Genomic DNA, 18,519 nt, shown 5'->3' with positions numbered 1-18,519 from the left:
CCATAAACCGTCCTACCCCACTATAATATTAACTGGTCTACATCTTGGAGTGTGATTCTCTTCCAGATTTATGTATTTCTACTAGCCATCCTTCATTATATATATATATATATATATATAAGCTTGCGAAGACCTGTTGAGACAAGTGAAATCAAAATCGATCAAAAAATCAACGGAAATTGTAGTTGTGATACCAGTGCCGGTGACACGTAAAAAGCACCAACCGATCGTGGCCGTTGCCAGCTTCACCTGGCAAGTAAAAGGCACCCACTACACTCACGGAGTGGTTGGCGTTAGGAAGGGCATCCAGCTGTAGAAACACTGCCAGATCAGACTGGAGCCTGGTGCAGTCTCCTGGCTTCTCAGACCCCGGTCGAACCGTCCAACCCATGCTAGCATGGAAAACGGACGTTAAACGATGATGATGATGATGATATATATACATACACACACTCATACACATATAATGTATAGATGTATGTGTACATGCATGCATATTTACATACATGCATGTATGCATACATATATGTGTGCGTGTGTGTGTATGTGGTGTCTAAGTTTTCAAACTTTTTTAAAATTCGAATTATCGAAATAACATTTTATCTGAGTGAGTGAAATTGTATTTCTTTACACACTCAATGTCTACCACCGAGTTGACACAGGGGAGGGTGGTGGGATGAGAGAGGGAGGGAGGGAGGGGGAGAGAGTGCATGACAAAGAGAGTGTGAGAAAGACTGAGTAAGCAATGGTGAGTGTGAGAAGGTGAAAGGTTAAGAAGAATCGTGAAGAATGAGGGAGTGGAGAGAAAGAGAAAGAAAGAGAGAGAGAAATGACTGGAAAAAAGGTAGATAGGGAGACAGGCATAGATAGAAATAGAGAGAGATAAAGAGGGAGAGAAGACAGAGGAAAAAGAAAGCTAGAGACACTGAATAGAGAGAGGGGGAACAGAGAGAGAAACAGAAAGACAAATGGGAAAAGAGAGAGAAACTAGGCAGAACAAATATGACAGATATATAGACATGGGGTATGGAAGATAACGAGAGATTTGGTGAAAGAGAATTAAAGAAAGACAGAGATGGATGAAGGAAGAAGGGTGGGAGATAAAGAAATATAATATGAATGAGAGAAATAGAGAGAGACAGAGAGATAGTCATATGATGTGTCAGGGGGAGGGAGAGATAAGGAGAGAGAAAGACACACAAATACACACGCTTGTACACACCCTAGAGACATAAACACACACACATACATGGGTATGTATATGTTTATGTGTCTATCGTTCTCTCTCTCTCTCTCTCTCTCTATACATATAGACAGAGGGGGAGACAAGGTTAGGGAGGGAGGGGAAGAGGAAGAGAAAGATATAAGAAAAAAACAGAAGCGAGAGAGAGAGGGGGAAAACTGATAAAGAGATGATATAAGAATGAGAGAGGTGGGGTAGATAGACAGACAAGAAGACAGTCTGATCAACGAGCGACCAGCCATCTGAGTTGCCAACCCATTGCCCTCCCGCCTAATTATCAACTCACCTAACCCAGCTTCAAACACCCAACCTCTTAATTGTACCTCTTTTGTTGTATACGGAGGTGTGTGCGAACTCTTTCACACACACACACACACACACACATACACATACACACGAGATCACATTTAATATTGGGTCACAAACAGTTTTGACTTGAGGCAGAGCTGTATAGACGGGTTTATATCACTTTTTTTTCTTCACTTAAACGTTACTGATCGCACTTGTTGAGTTGAGAAAGAATCTATAACAACAACAACAATAACATTAATATATTGTTACCATTAAAAACAACACATCCATATATAAACAATAACAACACCAGACAAGTGTTTATTGGAGCCTAAATATATATATATTTATATATAGATAGATATATAGATATAAACTTATATTTACAACTCTCTTACACACGCGCGCGTGCGCTCGCACGCATGTACACACACACACACTTTTATATATACACTTGACACTGAGAGCATTAGAATCATTTATGATTGTGTCGTGCAGTAAACAACAACGTTCGGATATATACACTCAGTTGACAATATGTTGCAAGTACAGTCGTCGTACCCCAGTAAAGACAATACCCCTAAATCGGTAAGTCATTCCGAGATGGGTTCTCTCATCTAGCTGTTTCTTTTTCTTCGTGTTCTTTCGCAGGTTTTTAAGTCATTGTACCTTCGCCCTGTTCTGGGACCAGTTTCAAAACAAATCATCTTTCTAAGGTGCGGAATCGAATTTCGATCCCCTACCCATACATACATACATACAAACATCTCACCAGAAACAGCAAAAAATAACACTTCACAAAACTTCATTAACTTTGGTTATTTTCATTTGTATTATGCAATAATTTGTTGATATCTCCGATTATTTTAAAATGTTTTATGTAATTAATTTTTTTATAGTTCCTTTTCTATTACAAAAATTTATATTTATTTTAATTTTATAAATTGAATATTATTTTAAGTAAAATTATAGATAATTCTTATATCTGTGTATATATGTGCATGAGTTGAGTTATAATATCTCTGTGAAAGTTTTTAAAAAAATTTTAATAAGGGGTTTTAAAAAATAAAAGAACTTACAGGATATTTACTGTGAATATTTATTTTTAATCGATAAGATAAATAAAAATCGATCGAAACAAAGAAATCGAGAATCCAAAATAAGTAAATGGAAGACTCATATCTGGGTCTATTTCAACCTGGTGATATTATTACAGATTTATCCCGTGAAACTTCAAAGAGAGTGGGGTCAGATGTATTTATTGACAACTGCCAAGATGACACATAATCCCAAATTCCAACAATTAATATTCTCTGTTGAAATTATCCGTTTAAATCCAGTTAAATATATAACCTTAGATATATTCTTTACAACCATATGGGATAACATGCTTGGAACTTTTAATATGAGCCTGGAGCTACCGTAGAGGGCTCAGGGGTTACCATTTTGAGGTATGGGTTTTGAAACTGCTCTATGGGGTTACGGTATATAAAATTATTTAAGAATAGTATAAGAAACTTCCGTATGTGACAACTTAGAGTAGGCATCTGTATGTGACAACTTACTGTACACTTTTAACTTAGATTTTTAGCTTCTGTAGGACGCTTAAGGGGTTACCATCTTTAGGTCTGAGTTTTGAAATTGCTGTTTGAAACTAGGCTATAGAAAATGTTTAGACATGTATTTAAAAGGTATGAGGTTAGTTGTTTTGAAACCTGTATATGAAAATGAATGTTTTGAAAGTTTCATCTTAAACTTTAAAACTTCCGTGTTATGGTTTAACTATATTGATTTGTTGATTTTAAAACTCTGTAAGAGTATCTATGTTGAAACACATACTTTAAAATAGTTGTACGTGACTAACATTAATAACCATTATTTTCAAAGTTTGAAGCATCCTACGGAGGAGGGTTCAATAGTATTAAAAGTCTACACACAGCAAAGTCTACACACATCTATCACAAACGTGTATCAAGCACTCAATGTCATGGATGAATAAACACAAACATATTCCGTTCAAAGATCTTAGTTCGAAATGCCAGGGAGTACTCGATACATGTCACAGAGTTATTATTGATACAAGAACAACATAATAGTTTGATATATTTTATGTAGGAAATGAAGTACCAGTCAAGTTCTGATAATCGTTCACCCAAATCTGTAGCCTTTTATCTTGGGGTCTCATTCTGAGTTGTCTTTCACACTCGTAACTGTTGAACATGTTATAAGGTTCATGGTTTATGATGATTACATATATTTATATTGCCTGATTGATGGTTTCTAGTTTTGAGAGGTTTTGTGATACACGCACACACACACACACACACACACACATATATATATATGTGTGTGTATATATATATATATATATATATATATATATATATATATATATATATATATAGAATATACATGTGCTCATATTTTGAGTTCTGTTTTTCCTGTCTATATCACCATGTGTGTGTGTGTGAGTTAACTTAGAGATTATAACAACCGTCTAAAAGATACTTGTATCCAATTAATCCACTGGTGGAGATCAATTGTTATTCATCAATTCTATCTCCATTCTCTGCTTTCATTATATATATATATATATATTGAAGTTCATGAATTCATCTGACGAAAACGTAATGTTTTCATTAATCAATTAAAGGCGTCGTTAGAAACGGCCGTAATGGATTGACTTCCGTACCTCTAGTGTTACTCATATATATATATATATATATATATATATATATATATATATATATATATATACATACACACACACACGCACGTGTAGTATTATAGATCAATATCAACCGATTTTACCCATGGTAATCGTCAGAAGGGCTGGCGTGACAATTCACTGACTATGTATGTATGGATGGATGGATGGATGTTTACTCGAAGTGATGCTTCTCTGTATGTCTCTCTCTCTCTCTTTTTCTCTCTTTCTCTCTTTCTCTCTCTCTCTCTTAGATTTTCTTGTTTCCAAACACCCTTATTTGTAAATCTAAATATATTATATTCCATACAGTGGAAGTGTCGCTTATAATAATAATCACATATAATATGTCATGAGTTATTGTTGTCAATTAGTGGATCCCTAGAATACTCAGGATATCGTTTCTTCTACTTAATATTAACGGACTATTATTGTTATCTAAAGAGTTCTGTCCCAAAATCATCACACACACACCCTTTTATTTTTTTACTTGTTTCAGTCATTTGAGTATGTCGATGCTGGAGCACCGCCTTTGGTCAAGCAAATCGACACCAGGACTCATTCTTTGCCATACTAGTACTTATTCTATCGGTGTCTTTCGCTGAACTGCTATGTTGTGGGACAAACGCAAACACACACACAAACATATATACATACAATAAGAAATAATTATTTTCGAAATTTTCTCTTATGAGGTTTTTACGCTATCTACCTGACAATTTCTTGTTAAGTTTTCCTTATTAAGTAGTTGTCCTTAATTGCTATATATATATATATATATATATATATATACGACAGGCCACGCAATGGGACTGAACCCGGAACCATGGAGTTGGTAAACAAGCTACTTATGACGCAAATCGACACCAGGACTCATTCTTTGCCATACTAGTACTTATTCTATCGGTGTCTTTTGCTGAACTGCTATGTTGTGGGACAAACGCAAACACACACACAAACATATACATATATAAATACGACAGGCCACGCAATGGGACTGAACCCGGAACCATGGAGTTGGTAAACAAGCTACTTATGACAGAGCCACTCCATATATATATAGAGAGAGAAAGGGGGAGATTGACATACTTTAAAAGATAACATGCAAAGATAATATATATACACCTATAAGCAGACATTATTAAATTAACAGAATGTTTTTTGCTTTAAACATTTTTTTTATAAGTTGGCATGTGGCTTAAAAACAAGTTGTCCGAAGTTCAAACCCTGTATCCACCTTTATTCTTTCTGTACTAGCTGTTTGTTGTTTTACGTATTTCGAGTGGAGAAAAAAGAATTACTACATACTAGTATATATATATATATATATATATATATATATATATATATATATATATATATATATATATATATATATATTCTTTTTTCTCCACTCGAAATACTAGGCTTACAAAGAATAAGTCCTGGGGTCGATTTCTTCGACTAAAGGCGGTGCTCCAGCATGGCCGCAGTCAAATGACTGAAACGAGTTAAGAGTAAGAGTAAATATTATTAATAAAGCTGCAAAGGCATCACAAAAACTGTTACTCGGAGTTTCACGTTCCCGTTCGTCCAACAAAACTGTCCAACGAACGGGAGCGTGAAACTCCGAGTAACAGCTTTTGTGAGTCTTTGCAGCTTTGTTAATGAAACATATTACTCTACCTCCAGTATTCGAGTACTGTTTTCTTCCACCTTGTTTCACATTTATGTACTTACTCTGGTATATATATGCATGTCTTCACATGTGCATCCCTCGTCGACTTTGTTTCCTCATAACTTACAGAAAATTTTTTTTTTCTAATGAAATTTTCTAAAAATATGCTCCAGATGGTGTAGATTCCGATTATATCGGAATTTGTTGTGGAAAACGTTCCTTAGTGGTGGAAGAAGATTCAGAAAAATGGGTATCCCTTAATGAAATTTTCTACAAATACTTTTTAGGGTGTGTAAATTACAATTATGTCAAAATTTGATGTGAAAAGAAAAATAGTGAACACACACACATTTTTTTTACATCACAATTCTTTTTCAAAATTGCTAAGTTTCATTTTGTGGCTATATGTGATGTGTGTCAATGTGTACTTGTGCGACTTATATTAGATTCCTATATAATCGTAGGCATGTACACCATTTGAAAAATATCTGTAGGAAATTTCATTTAAAAATATGTTTCTCTGGAAGTTATGAGAAAATAAAGTCGGCAGGGGTGCACACATGTGTAGGTATGCCTATATATAAATACACACACACACACTAATGTATACACAATATAACATATATACTTACAATACAACAAAACATGACATACATAATATATCTAACAGGCTGCAAACATAGTATGATGTATCTACAAACATATGCATGTACATAGATGTACGTACATACGTTCACACATATATCTACATACATTTACATACAAACACTTATTTACATATTCTGTTGTTTGGGGAGAGTCATTTTCTTTTTGTGCCTTAACACACTCACCAGTAAAGTTTTCACTTTTTTCTTATTTTTATTGTCCTAAAATTTTCGTTGCGTCTTGCAACCTTTTCAATAGTTTTGACTCTCCCCAGACACAACAGAATATGCTTCAACACACGAACTCATATAAAGAATCTTGCAAACCGAATCCAAAAACGAAACTTATGTACATAGATATACACATATGACTATGGTACATACAAAATACAATATGCATATATACACATAAATACGACGAGGGTGGATGCCATCCTGGACAGGAATAACTCAAGGCCCCTTCCCCATATCTGGTTGTACAGAATCCTTTGTAATATTTTGGTGTCCTTTTGTTACTTGTAAACCGTAATTCAGACATTATCACTGAATATTAATAGCAACAGCAGTGACATAAACCTCTTAGGACAAAATTCCTTCTTTATATTACAACTAGCAGTATCGCCCGGCGTTGCTCGGGTTCGTTTCGACCCTTTAGAATTGGAATTTTTGAAAAGTAAAAATTTTGCATTATGTAGCTTGTTATTCTCTGTAAGTGAACATTTTTCTGGTTGAAATACACCGAAAAATGGCAACACAGCAGTCACAAAATCGTTAAAAAATTAGGGATTTTCATAGAAAAAAAGCATCTTTTTGGTGTTAACATGGTCCAATTTGAATTTATTCTTCTACAGAATGAAGAGCAAGCCTTCTTCTATCATACTCTCAATTTTGGTCAACTTGCGCTACAGGGTCTCGGAGGAGATAGGTGTTAGTTGAAGGCTACTAAACCTGCCATACACAGACAACTTCAGCTTTATATATAGAGAGATATATCATAAACACAGTATTTAGTGGAGGTGTATGGCTTAGTGGTTTGGGTGTTGGAATCATGATCATAAGATTGTGGTTTCAATCCCTTGGACTGAACAATGTATTATGTTCTTGAGCAAATACTTCATTTCTCACATTGCTCCAGTCCATTCATCTGGCAAAAATGACTATTCCTGCAATGGACCAGAGTCCCACCCAGGGAAGTATTTGCGTGAGACAATATGGGAAACCTACCCTATGAGTATGTAATGACTTTATATAGTTTGATGCAATTAAAGTGAAAATTCAATAAAAGTCTAAATCTATTTTTTTATTTTAAAATACATTAATTGATTGTGTTTGCACTCCTCTGCTAGTGAAGTCTTTAATGTGGTAGTTTGTAAAGCCAGTATATACATACACATAAATATATATATATATATATATATACACCTTCATACATACATCCTAGCCGTCTTACATAACATACACTCACAGATATGTCGTGTGTGTGTGAGAGAGAGAGAGAGAAAAGGAAGAAAATGGAGAAACTGACATGCAGACATCAGTTTATTCAAAGATATTCAATTCCATATTAACGAAATTCCTGTCCTACAGCCGTTTCCATATCCGATTAGTTCAATTACAGAAATTAAATTAATTTAATTTAAATTTTCATATTGAAACTAGTTAATTTGGTATTTCATCAAGGAAGAATTTTCCCCAAATTTTTACACCTCTGGCATTTTTTCCAAAAGTTTTTTTTTTTTTTTCTAAATTACATCTACCTATTGCTCATATTTCTATTCACCCATCTCATTATTACTCATAGCTTTCCATCTCTCATCTCCTCTCAGCCTTTGCTGATAATATCTTCATCACTCTGCCCACTTGCCCTTCAGTGGTCCTATTCATAGGAGACTGCATTAGCCTACTACCATCTCGCACCCACCCTCCAATACACTAACTTCCTTATGATGTATGGTGTGCTGCCAGCCAGCACTCTCTCTCGGGACCACTTCTGTCTCCACTCTTCACCTACTCTCACCTTTACCTCATCATCCACCTCTACTTCTGTCCACCTCTGCTATTGCTAATCACTTACACTCACCTCTAAACAACTCTAAATATCCCTACATCCTTCCCATCATTCTCTCGTTCCTTCCATCTGCCAACTCATTCTAGTCCTTGTCGTTGACACTGTGAGGCCCAATGTTCAAAGATCGTGCTTCACCACCTCATCCCAGGTCTACCTCTTCCACAGGTTCCCTCCACTGTTAGGGTGTGACACTTCTTCACACAGCTGTCCTTGTCCATATGCAACACATGACCATACCAACGCAGCCACACACAAAAACTATCTTCCTTTGATATTGCTGCATTTATGTGTCTATAGCTTACACTGGGTACATCTTATGGAGTTTCTACCTATGCCTTTTCTACAAATCGAGCAGGACCGTCTACCTGAAGGGATTTGCGATTTGCCTGCCTTCCTACTAACTAAGACTTTGGTTTTTGCTAGATTGACTCTAAAGCCCTTTGATTCTAGACCTTACTTCCACACCTGAAACTTCTCCTCTAGTTCTGGTAATGACTCGACTATTAGAGCAAGGTCATCAGCATAGAGGAGCTCCCAGAGGTAGGGGCAGGGGGCTGAGGACTGATCCTTAGTGAACCCCTACTTCTATCAAGAATTCTTCACTATACTTGTTGCCGGCTTGTACAGCTCTCACCAACTGCTCATCTATCCCTAGTTTCCACATTGACCACCAGATAAGAGATCAGGAGACCCTGTCAAGGGCTTTCTCCATGTCAATGAAAGCCAAGTACAGAGGTTTATCTTTGGCTAGGAATTTATCCTGCAGCTGTCTTATCAGAAATATAGCATCAGTGGTGCTTCTCCCTGACACAAACCCAAACTGCATCTCGTCTAAACTAACTCTCTCCCTAATTAGTTGAGCTGTGACCCTCTCCGTGACTTTCATCACCTGGTCTAACAATTTGATACATCTGTAATTATTCCTATCTAAAGCATCACCTTTACTCTTGTAGCAGTTGACTATGGTGCCACTACACCAGTCATTGGGTATGACTCCTTCATGGATCACCTGGTTGACTATATAGGTGACTAGACTATAGCCTTCACCACCAGATATCTTAACCATTTCCACAGTGATTCCTAATGGACCGGGGACCGGGGACTTTCCCTGTCTTCATACCCTTAATTGCTTTATCTACCAAGGTACTGTCAATTCGAATAGCTGGTCCCTCTCTGGTCCCGACATTTAGCAGACTCTCTTTCTCCTATTTATTCTCTTCATTTAGCAACCTTTCATAGAGGTGTCTCCAAGTCTCTCTCTTTGCAGTACCATTAAATGCAAGTAAGCCATCATCCATGTAGATACATTTCTCTCCTATGACATCACGATTCTCTCTTACATACTGTCTTGCAATACTTCAAGTTTCTGGTTCTCACAATGCAGAATACTGGCAATTTTTTTCTCATCTGCTTCCCCTCTGGCTAAGTAAACCTGTCTCCTAGATTCCCTTCTGATGATTTGATACCCTTCCCTGCTACCACTGCACTTCCAGTCCCTCCATACCTGTTTCTTTTCCCGTGTGGCCCTGTCAACTACATTGTTCTACCACCAAGTTACCTTAGATTGAGAGGGGACTTTGCACCATCCACAGATCTGGTCAGTAGCTCTGTAGGAACCTCCAGTTGTCTTCCACATTATGTGATGCTTTATCCTCCCCTTTGTTATCAAAAGTTTCAAGTAATACATCTCTAAATCTCTGTCCATCCAGAGGATCCTTAAGCTTCCAGACCCTTCTTTTCCATGCTGGTCATCTTCTGGTCAACCATTTAGCCCTTATCCTGAAGTCACTAACTACTAACCTATGTTGTGGTGTGCATTCTTCACCTGGGAAGGTTTTGGCATTTATAAATAGCCATCTTTCCGGTTTCCTGGTGAGAATGTAGTCAATCTGAGTAGTGAGTCCACCTGACTGGTAGGTGAACAGGTAACTGGCAGGTTTCCTGAAGTTAGTATTACAGATCATAAGATCATTTGCATTGCAGAACTCCAGCAGCCTGGTTCCCTCCTCATTGCAGGAACCAAATCTGTAGCCACCATGTACGCCATGGAAGCTTCCTTGATGTTGTCCAACATGCCCATTGAAGTCGCCAGCCACAAAACAAGGTCCCTGTCATTCGTCGATGTGGTAGTCTGCAAGAGGGTATCATAAAATTGGTCTTTCTGTTCATTGGGTAGCCCCGGCTGAGGTGCACAAGCTGAGATAATGGTTTCTAATCCATGTTGCAGCACTAGACTAAGCTTAATTACTCTATCATAGACTCTGACTACCTTGATTACCTTATCAATCCATTTCTCTGCAAGGAGTATACCCATGCCCCCAACTCCATCAGTGTTCCCTGCCCAGAAAATCTTATACCTATGTTCTTTGCCTGTGAGGAACCCAGTAGAACTTCCTCTCCACCTTACTTCTTGGATGCAGCACAAATCTAAAAGTCTCTGTAAAGTGTGTATATGTTTAAAATATACTGACTGGATTGTCACAGTTGAAACTGGCTGTGTGCTTTTTCTTTTAAAATAAGTTATATGCCTTGTTCCATAAAGAAGAAAGTAAAGCAGATGTTAAAAATTACAAGCCTATCCTGACTTCACATGTTAGCAAAGTCATGGAACACACTGTGTCGGAAGGAAGCAGGTCACATTGTTAGATAAAAAAAAACAACATGATTTCTGTCCAGAGAGGACCTGCCTCACACAGCTACTACAGCATTTTTGATTGAGCACTGAAACAACCTTGATATTGCTGGAAAACTAGGAGTGGCTGCATCACTTTTAAAAAGAAAGACAGACATCCAATGGTACTCTCTGTGAGGAGACATCAATTCTCAGGGGAATCCCTCGGGGAACTGTACACGGGGCACAACTTTGTGGTGGCTCCCTCAGACATGTCCTCAGTCATACACTCAGCCACTCTCACTAACTATGCTGATGATACAAAAGTATATACAGGCATACCTCGGCTTAAGTCATTTCAATTTAAGTTGGTTATACGTCGGTTTCAAAAATGATATATGGAAAAATAAAAATTAAGTTAAACCATTTTACTCGACTTTATGTCTGTCTGCCACAAATATTGGAATCGTAAAATTACTAGAAAACCGATAAAAGCACATAAAATCATGTTACTGTACAATAAATAAGAATAAAAGCATATAAAATTATATTAAAATGCGTACAGTAAATGTTAAGATACACACCATAAAGTAGTGTAGCTTAGTGAACGCAATCATGAAATCAGCTGTGTTGTCTTATTTATCAGTCTTTCGGAGCTCATATTGCTCTGTAGTTCCAATATCTACTGTTAGGCGTTGTTGTCACTCATGATTCCTGCAATTGTTTTGAATTCATATTTGTTTACGTCTGTTTATCAGGTACTTTCTCATTCTCATTCATTTGTGACTTTATTTTTTACCCCCATGGCTCCTGAGAAAATTCATAGTGAAAGTACTTAGCATCATGCTATAATGCTGGAAGATAAACTGATCATGAGAAAACACCATGAAAAAGGTAAAAAAGTGGTAGCAATTGCACGATCTTTTGGATTGAGTCAGACAACTGTATCGACGATTGGACATAATAAGGCCAAGATTTTAGGACATATCAAATCTGATACTCCAGGGATGAAGAACACTGTCATCAATAAGAAAAGGGGCAAAATCTTTGAAGAAATGGAAAGTCTTCTTTCTCTTTGGGTTGTTAGGTTGAATCGTCATGGTGCTACTATTAGTCAAAAAAATCATTCAAGAGAAAGTGTTGTCTTTGTTTGAGGACCTGAAGAAAAAATATCCAAATGAGAAAGATGTAGAGTTCAAGGCAAGTCAAGGATGGTTCATGAGATTTAAGGAGCGAAGAAGTTATCACTCCATTAAAAAGCAAGGTGAAAGTGCATCAGCTGACAAACAAGCAGCAGCAGAATTTCTTAATGTATTAAAGAAAATCATCGAAGAAAACGGTTCTCTTCCCAAACAGATTTTTAATGTAGACGAAACTGGATTGCATTGGAAAAAATTACCAGAACGTTCATTCATTTCCAAGGAAGAGAAAACTATTCCAGACTACAAGGTCTCAAAAGAACATGTGACCATTATGTTGGGAAGTAATTGTGCAGGAGATTTTAAGTTAAAGCCATTGCTTGTGTATCATGCACACAGACCCCGTGCTATGAAGAATATACCCAAGGCATCTCTCCTTGTTATATGGATGGCAAATTCAAAAGCATGAGTTACTGTTGTTGTTTTTGAAGATTGATTCTTCAATCATTTTATCCCAGCAGCAGAGAAGTACTATAAGGTGAAGGGGATTCTTTTTAAGGTTTTACTTATCTTAGATAATGTTCCTGGCTACCCTCAAAACATCGTAGATTTTGACCCCAATGTCATATACCTCCCTCCAAATACCACGTCTCTTCTGCAGCCAATGGATCAGGGAATAATTCCTATATTCAAGTGTTACTATATACATATACAGATGTAGTGCTCATTACGGAGGAAGTGGTCATTACACTATAGGCAGTACGAGAGGTGTCCATCCTCACTTACAGTTGTTATATAGATGTGGCTATGTTCGTTTGTGTGCATGACTGAGTGAATATATGTGTGAGAGCATGCTGTGTGTGTGTGTGAGTAAAGGTCTATGTGTGAGAGCATGCTGTGTGTGTGTGTGTGTGAGTAAAGGTCTATGTGTGAGTACATGTTGTTTGTGTATGTGTGTGTGTGTGTGCGTGCGCGTAGGCTGTCATGGGAAAATGTTTTCAAACTGGAACAGAAGACATTCTGAAATTTTATCTGAAAACTGAGAAGACATTTTATATATTTGTTATGTTTCAATCACCCAGGCTGTTGGTGTAAAGTATAAATGTATGGGGTGGGATAGAGCATATGTGGTGTATGTTATAGTATGGCAAAGTGTATGGTATGATGTATGGTTATGTTATATATATAGTGCATGGTATGGCGTGATGTGGTATGGTGCATTATAAGCTTGCAAGTGTGGGACTGCAACTTGCATGTTGTTGTTGTTAATGCTGGAGCAGATTTCCTAATGAAGTTGCAGTTAGACCATCGACCGGCTAATACTGGTTTTTAAAAACAAATTTGCTATCTTATTATTCTGGGCTCAAATCTGATGAAAGCACCAAATTTGTCATTTCATTTCTTCTCACTCAGATTGAAGAGATATCTAACAGCAATTACATTAAATAAGATAACAAGTTGTATGTTAAGAGTACATAGTACTTAGTAAAGGATAACCTGCAATTAGTTAAGAGTACCCAGCAGGTAATTCAGGGTACCCTGTAGTTAGTTAAGTGTACCCACTAGTTTGTTAAATGCACCCAATAATTAGTTAAGGGTTAATGTACCCAGTAGTTTAAGAGTACCTTATGGTTAGTTAAAGGTACCCAGTAGTCAGTTAAGGGTACCTAGTAGTTACTTAAGGGCTGGGCTCATGCCAGAGTATTCAGTGCCCTAGGTCAGCCCTACAATGTGCACCCCCTTCTCTCAATGCAACATTGTGTGTCCCTTCTCCAATATTTTTCTACAACTCCCTCCAGCCATCTCCTTTTTGTACGCTTTTGCATCAACATGTGTATCAATTAGTAAATTTCTGGAAAAATTTGAAATGTTACATGGAAATCATGTGACCACTCATAACATTACACAACCCTTGTTTTCTCAACCTACCCATCCATGCCCTCTATTTCAGAAATGACTGACCTACACTCTTTTTTACTAAGTTTTCATGCTTTAACCCTTTCATTACCAACCCGGCTGAAACCGGCTCTGGCTCTGAGTACAAATGTCTTGTTTTCATAAGTTTTGAATTATAATCTTCCACCAAATCTTAGTCACAATTAATGTCCCTAACACCAGCTGAATGATAACGAAGTTATTTTACTAAATTCTTTGTCATATTTAAAGTAATTGAAAGAAATACAGAGCATCTCAACAGAAATACAGTAATGAAAGGGTTAAGTCACATTAAGAAAGCTTGTCCAAGTTGTTTAGTATTTAGCCTGGTTGAAATAACCAGCTATTAATTTTACAAGGTTAACCACCAATTAACATTATAAAAACCACCCTCTGGTTACTCTTAAATAGATACAGGTTGCCCTTAACTAATTATTGATTACTCTAACTGACAGTTAAATTGCTGTTAATACCACAAGTATTAATTAACAAGGGGGTACTGAAAAGTTCCTGGCTTTGGGTAATAGGAAATACAGGTGGAGCAGTTAATTATAATTTTATTTAACAAATTCCCCTCTCAGGTTCACACACTTATTGCAGCGGTCCTTCAGTTTTTCTAAGCCCTGTAAAAGAACTCAGGAGGTTGGGCCTCTAAGTAGGCCTTTTGCAATACTCTTAAAGCCAGGGATTTTTTAGCACCCTCATGTTATAGGAATAATTACTTAAGGATATTTAATTAAGTGATCTATAGTTTACTAACTAACTTTTGGTTTATATTTTACCAGTGGTTTATATTTACCTAACTAACCAGTGTTTAATATTTAATTAACTAATCAGTGGTGTATATTTAACTAATTAACCAGTGGTTTACTTTTAACTGTATTATGAGTCTTTGTAACCATTTGAGTTGGTCTTTAAGACTTTTTCATGAGTCATTTCCAGGAGTTTTTGAATATGTAACTGCAAATTAATTTGAATGTATATTTGTATGTATATGTGTGTATGTGTGTGTGTACACATGTATACATGTGTATGTGTCTATGTGTGTATGTGTATGAATGTGCATATACTCCTGTAATGTGTGTACATATTTTTTTGTACACGAATCTGTCTGTAATTACATTTTATGAATGTAAGTTTCTATACATGAGAGGAATTGCTTGTTGCTTGTTTACAGTGTGTATTTTTGTTTTTCAGTCAACTGAATGTCTAACTTGTAAATTTATTTTATGTATAAATGGCTGAGTATTCCACACACATGTACTGTTAATATATTTCACAAGCTATATTAGTGTGACAATCCATAATATGACTGAACATTTGAATTAAAGGTGTGATCCCTTCAACCGGCATCCATGTCGTTTCCATGTACCTAGTTTCATTCACAGGGTTTCAATCAACTCTGGGCCCTTAAAAATACACTGTCCAAGAACCGAATCAATAAGATTGAACTTACAACCTCATGATTTCAAAGCAAATTTCTTAATCTTTGAATATGCCATCAATTCTTGTGTGCTTGTGTGTGTGTGTATGTGTGTATATATATATATATATATAAATAAATAAATGCGCCCTTTTAAAGCCTAGCCAGGCTCATGGGCCAAGTTTCCCAGTTTCTATGGCGTATGTGTTCCCCGGCTGGACGGGATGCCAGTCCATTGCAGCGTTACTCATTTTTGCCAGATGAGTGAACTGGAGCAACATGAAATGAAGTGTTTTGCTCAAGAACACAATGCGTCACCCGGTCCAGGAATCGAAGCCACAATCTTACGATCATGATGCTGACGCCCTAACCACTAAGCCGCGTGCCTCCACACATACACACACACACATATATATATATACCATAAGTATATATGTGACTGTGTATATGCACCATAAGTCTACTTGCATGCACATATATACCATCAATGCATATATGATTGAATGTATAGACTATATGTTCATTATAGGAAACTCAAACAGAGAATCTATATACCGTATTTTCCAGCATACAGTTCAGTGTAGTATATAGTGTGCAAACATGTGTAAACAATTAAAGATTGTCACTATCTTTGCAAATCATACTGTATTTCACATGGAATTTATTTGGTCCTAAAATGTTTGTCTTTGTGTATAGATTGACCTAGCTTTTTTAGCTGCAAATTTTGGTCTGAAAAATTTGACTTGTATGCCAGAAAATACAGTATATATATATATATATATATATATATATATATATATATATATATATATATATACATAGGTCTGCTAGATCAAAACTGACTTTTCCTTTTTGTACTTAGTAAAAATGTTTCTATCTTTAGCATAGAAGTACCTCCTTCCATTCACCTCGCTGATACATTACAAGAATTGAGCTCAATTATTGAGGTGACTGATCCCATATTTTATTGAATCCTGAAGGATGAAAGGCAGAGTTCATCTCAGCAGGATTTGAACTCAGAACAAAAGAAAAACTGAAATTGAATTCTTCTGGCATTTTGTCTGATGTACAGATAATTATGCCAACTCATTGCCTAAAATTTATTAAGTAACAGCAGGGTTTTTCAAAGTACTTACAGTTGATTCTTTATTCAATCTTCATGATATTAGATAAAAGAAGATGGATCTTACCCCACCACCCCTAGATAAGATAGATATCAGTCTATCAGAAGCCACATTCCTTAGTGATCTAGTTGTACATGTTCCTAATAATCGGGTGTTGACTGAAGTAATGATGAATGAAGTAAACAAGCTCAGATAGACACCGAATTACCAGTAATGGAGTTGAACCTAAAACCTATGAGCTAGCTCTATATAACCAAACACCTTATCCATTTAGCCACATTGTTTCTCTGAAGACATTTCATTATGACTGGTCCAGGCCACCAACATATGATACTGTACAATTCATTATGAAAACACCCAGACATTGTGCAGTTCACAGAGTATTTTGTTGACTGGCAGTCACTTGGTCCAATTCTGTTAGTTTTCAATGCTGTGTTCAAGACTTGTCAAGAGTATATGACTTCAATCAAGAGGAGCCAAGCCCTATTTTGGTTGACTTGCCCAAGATACAGTCACATGACACCTATAAGACCAGGATACTGATTTCAGTCACTCCTATAAAACCCTGTGGATTTGTGAGCTGACTATTGTCATTGATGAATATAGATTAACACACATACCATGCATGCATACACATACATATTCATACAAATACATGCACACATTCATACACATGCACAAATATACACACATACTAAAAGAAAAACTGTCACTCCGTCGCTTATGATGACGAGGAATCCAGTTGATCTAATCAACAGAACAGTTTGCTTGTGAGATTAATGTGCAAGTGGCTGAGTACTCCACAGACACGTATACTCCTTCACATACTTCTCGGGGAGATTGAACGTGACACAGAGTGTGACAAAGCTGGCCCTTTGAAATACAGGTACTACTCATTTTTGCCAGCTGAGTGGACTGGAGCGATATGAAATAAAGTGTCTTGCTCAAGGACACAACGCGTCACCAGGAATCAAATTTGTGACCCTACAATCATGAGCCAAATACCCTAACCACTAAGCCACACATACAAACATGCCTTATACCACTTGACAGCACAGCAGAGAAAACAAAAAAATGCTTTCAAGTCCTCAACAAACAAATCGTGTACACACACACACATACATGCGTGCACACATCTGCAAGGGATAGGTTTCATCAGATTGTCTTGGCCTAAATGTTATACATAAACTTAGATATCTGACTTAAGTTCTGGTCAACAATATCCCAAGCCAGCTTTAAATTACCTACAATTCCATCACCACCGACACCACCAACACCAAGTGGAGGCGCAATGGCCGAATGGTTAGAACAGCGGACTCGTGGTTGGGGGATCGCGGTTTCGATTCCCAGACCGGGCGTTGTGTGTGTTTATTGAGCGAAAACACCTAAAGCTCCATGAAGCTCTGGCAGGGGGTGGTGGTGACCCCTGTTGTACTCTTTTGCTCCAACTTTCTCTCACTCTTTCTTCCTGTTTCTTGTCCCCGACTTCCTATGCAACCGCTGAGCCTGGATGCGCATTCATCCATCTGTCGATGCTCTCGGTGTCGGGGGTTGAGCTGCTTTCTCTTCTGCGGGCCTTACGAATAGCAAAGGACCACGTTTCGGACTTCTCCCACTAATGGGACGAAGACCGCTTTGCTCAACAAACAAACAAACAAACCACCAACACCAAAACTT

The 18,519-nt window shown here is 37.1% G+C and overlaps 1 protein-coding gene across 1 annotated transcript in view; it reads left to right on the top strand.

The window, feature by feature from the left end:
• The first annotated feature begins 1,892 nt into the window (after positions 1 to 1,892).
• The window catches only part of LOC115220803 (nuclear factor erythroid 2-related factor 2), a 60,034-nt gene continuing 43,407 nt past the window's right edge, over positions 1,893 to 18,519 (top strand). The window contains exon 1 of the mRNA XM_029790959.2: positions 1,893 to 2,122. Coding sequence (XP_029646819.1) covers positions 2,072 to 2,122 — 51 coding nt within the window. The 5' untranslated portion in view covers positions 1,893 to 2,071. The remainder of the gene's footprint in view (positions 2,123 to 18,519) is intronic.

Source organism: Octopus sinensis, linkage group LG17, assembly GCF_006345805.1.
Source record: "Octopus sinensis linkage group LG17, ASM634580v1, whole genome shotgun sequence".
Taxonomy (NCBI): Eukaryota; Metazoa; Mollusca; class Cephalopoda; order Octopoda; family Octopodidae; genus Octopus; species Octopus sinensis.
Note: the sequence above shows the minus strand (reverse complement) of the source record. Positions and strands in the feature narration are given on the sequence as shown.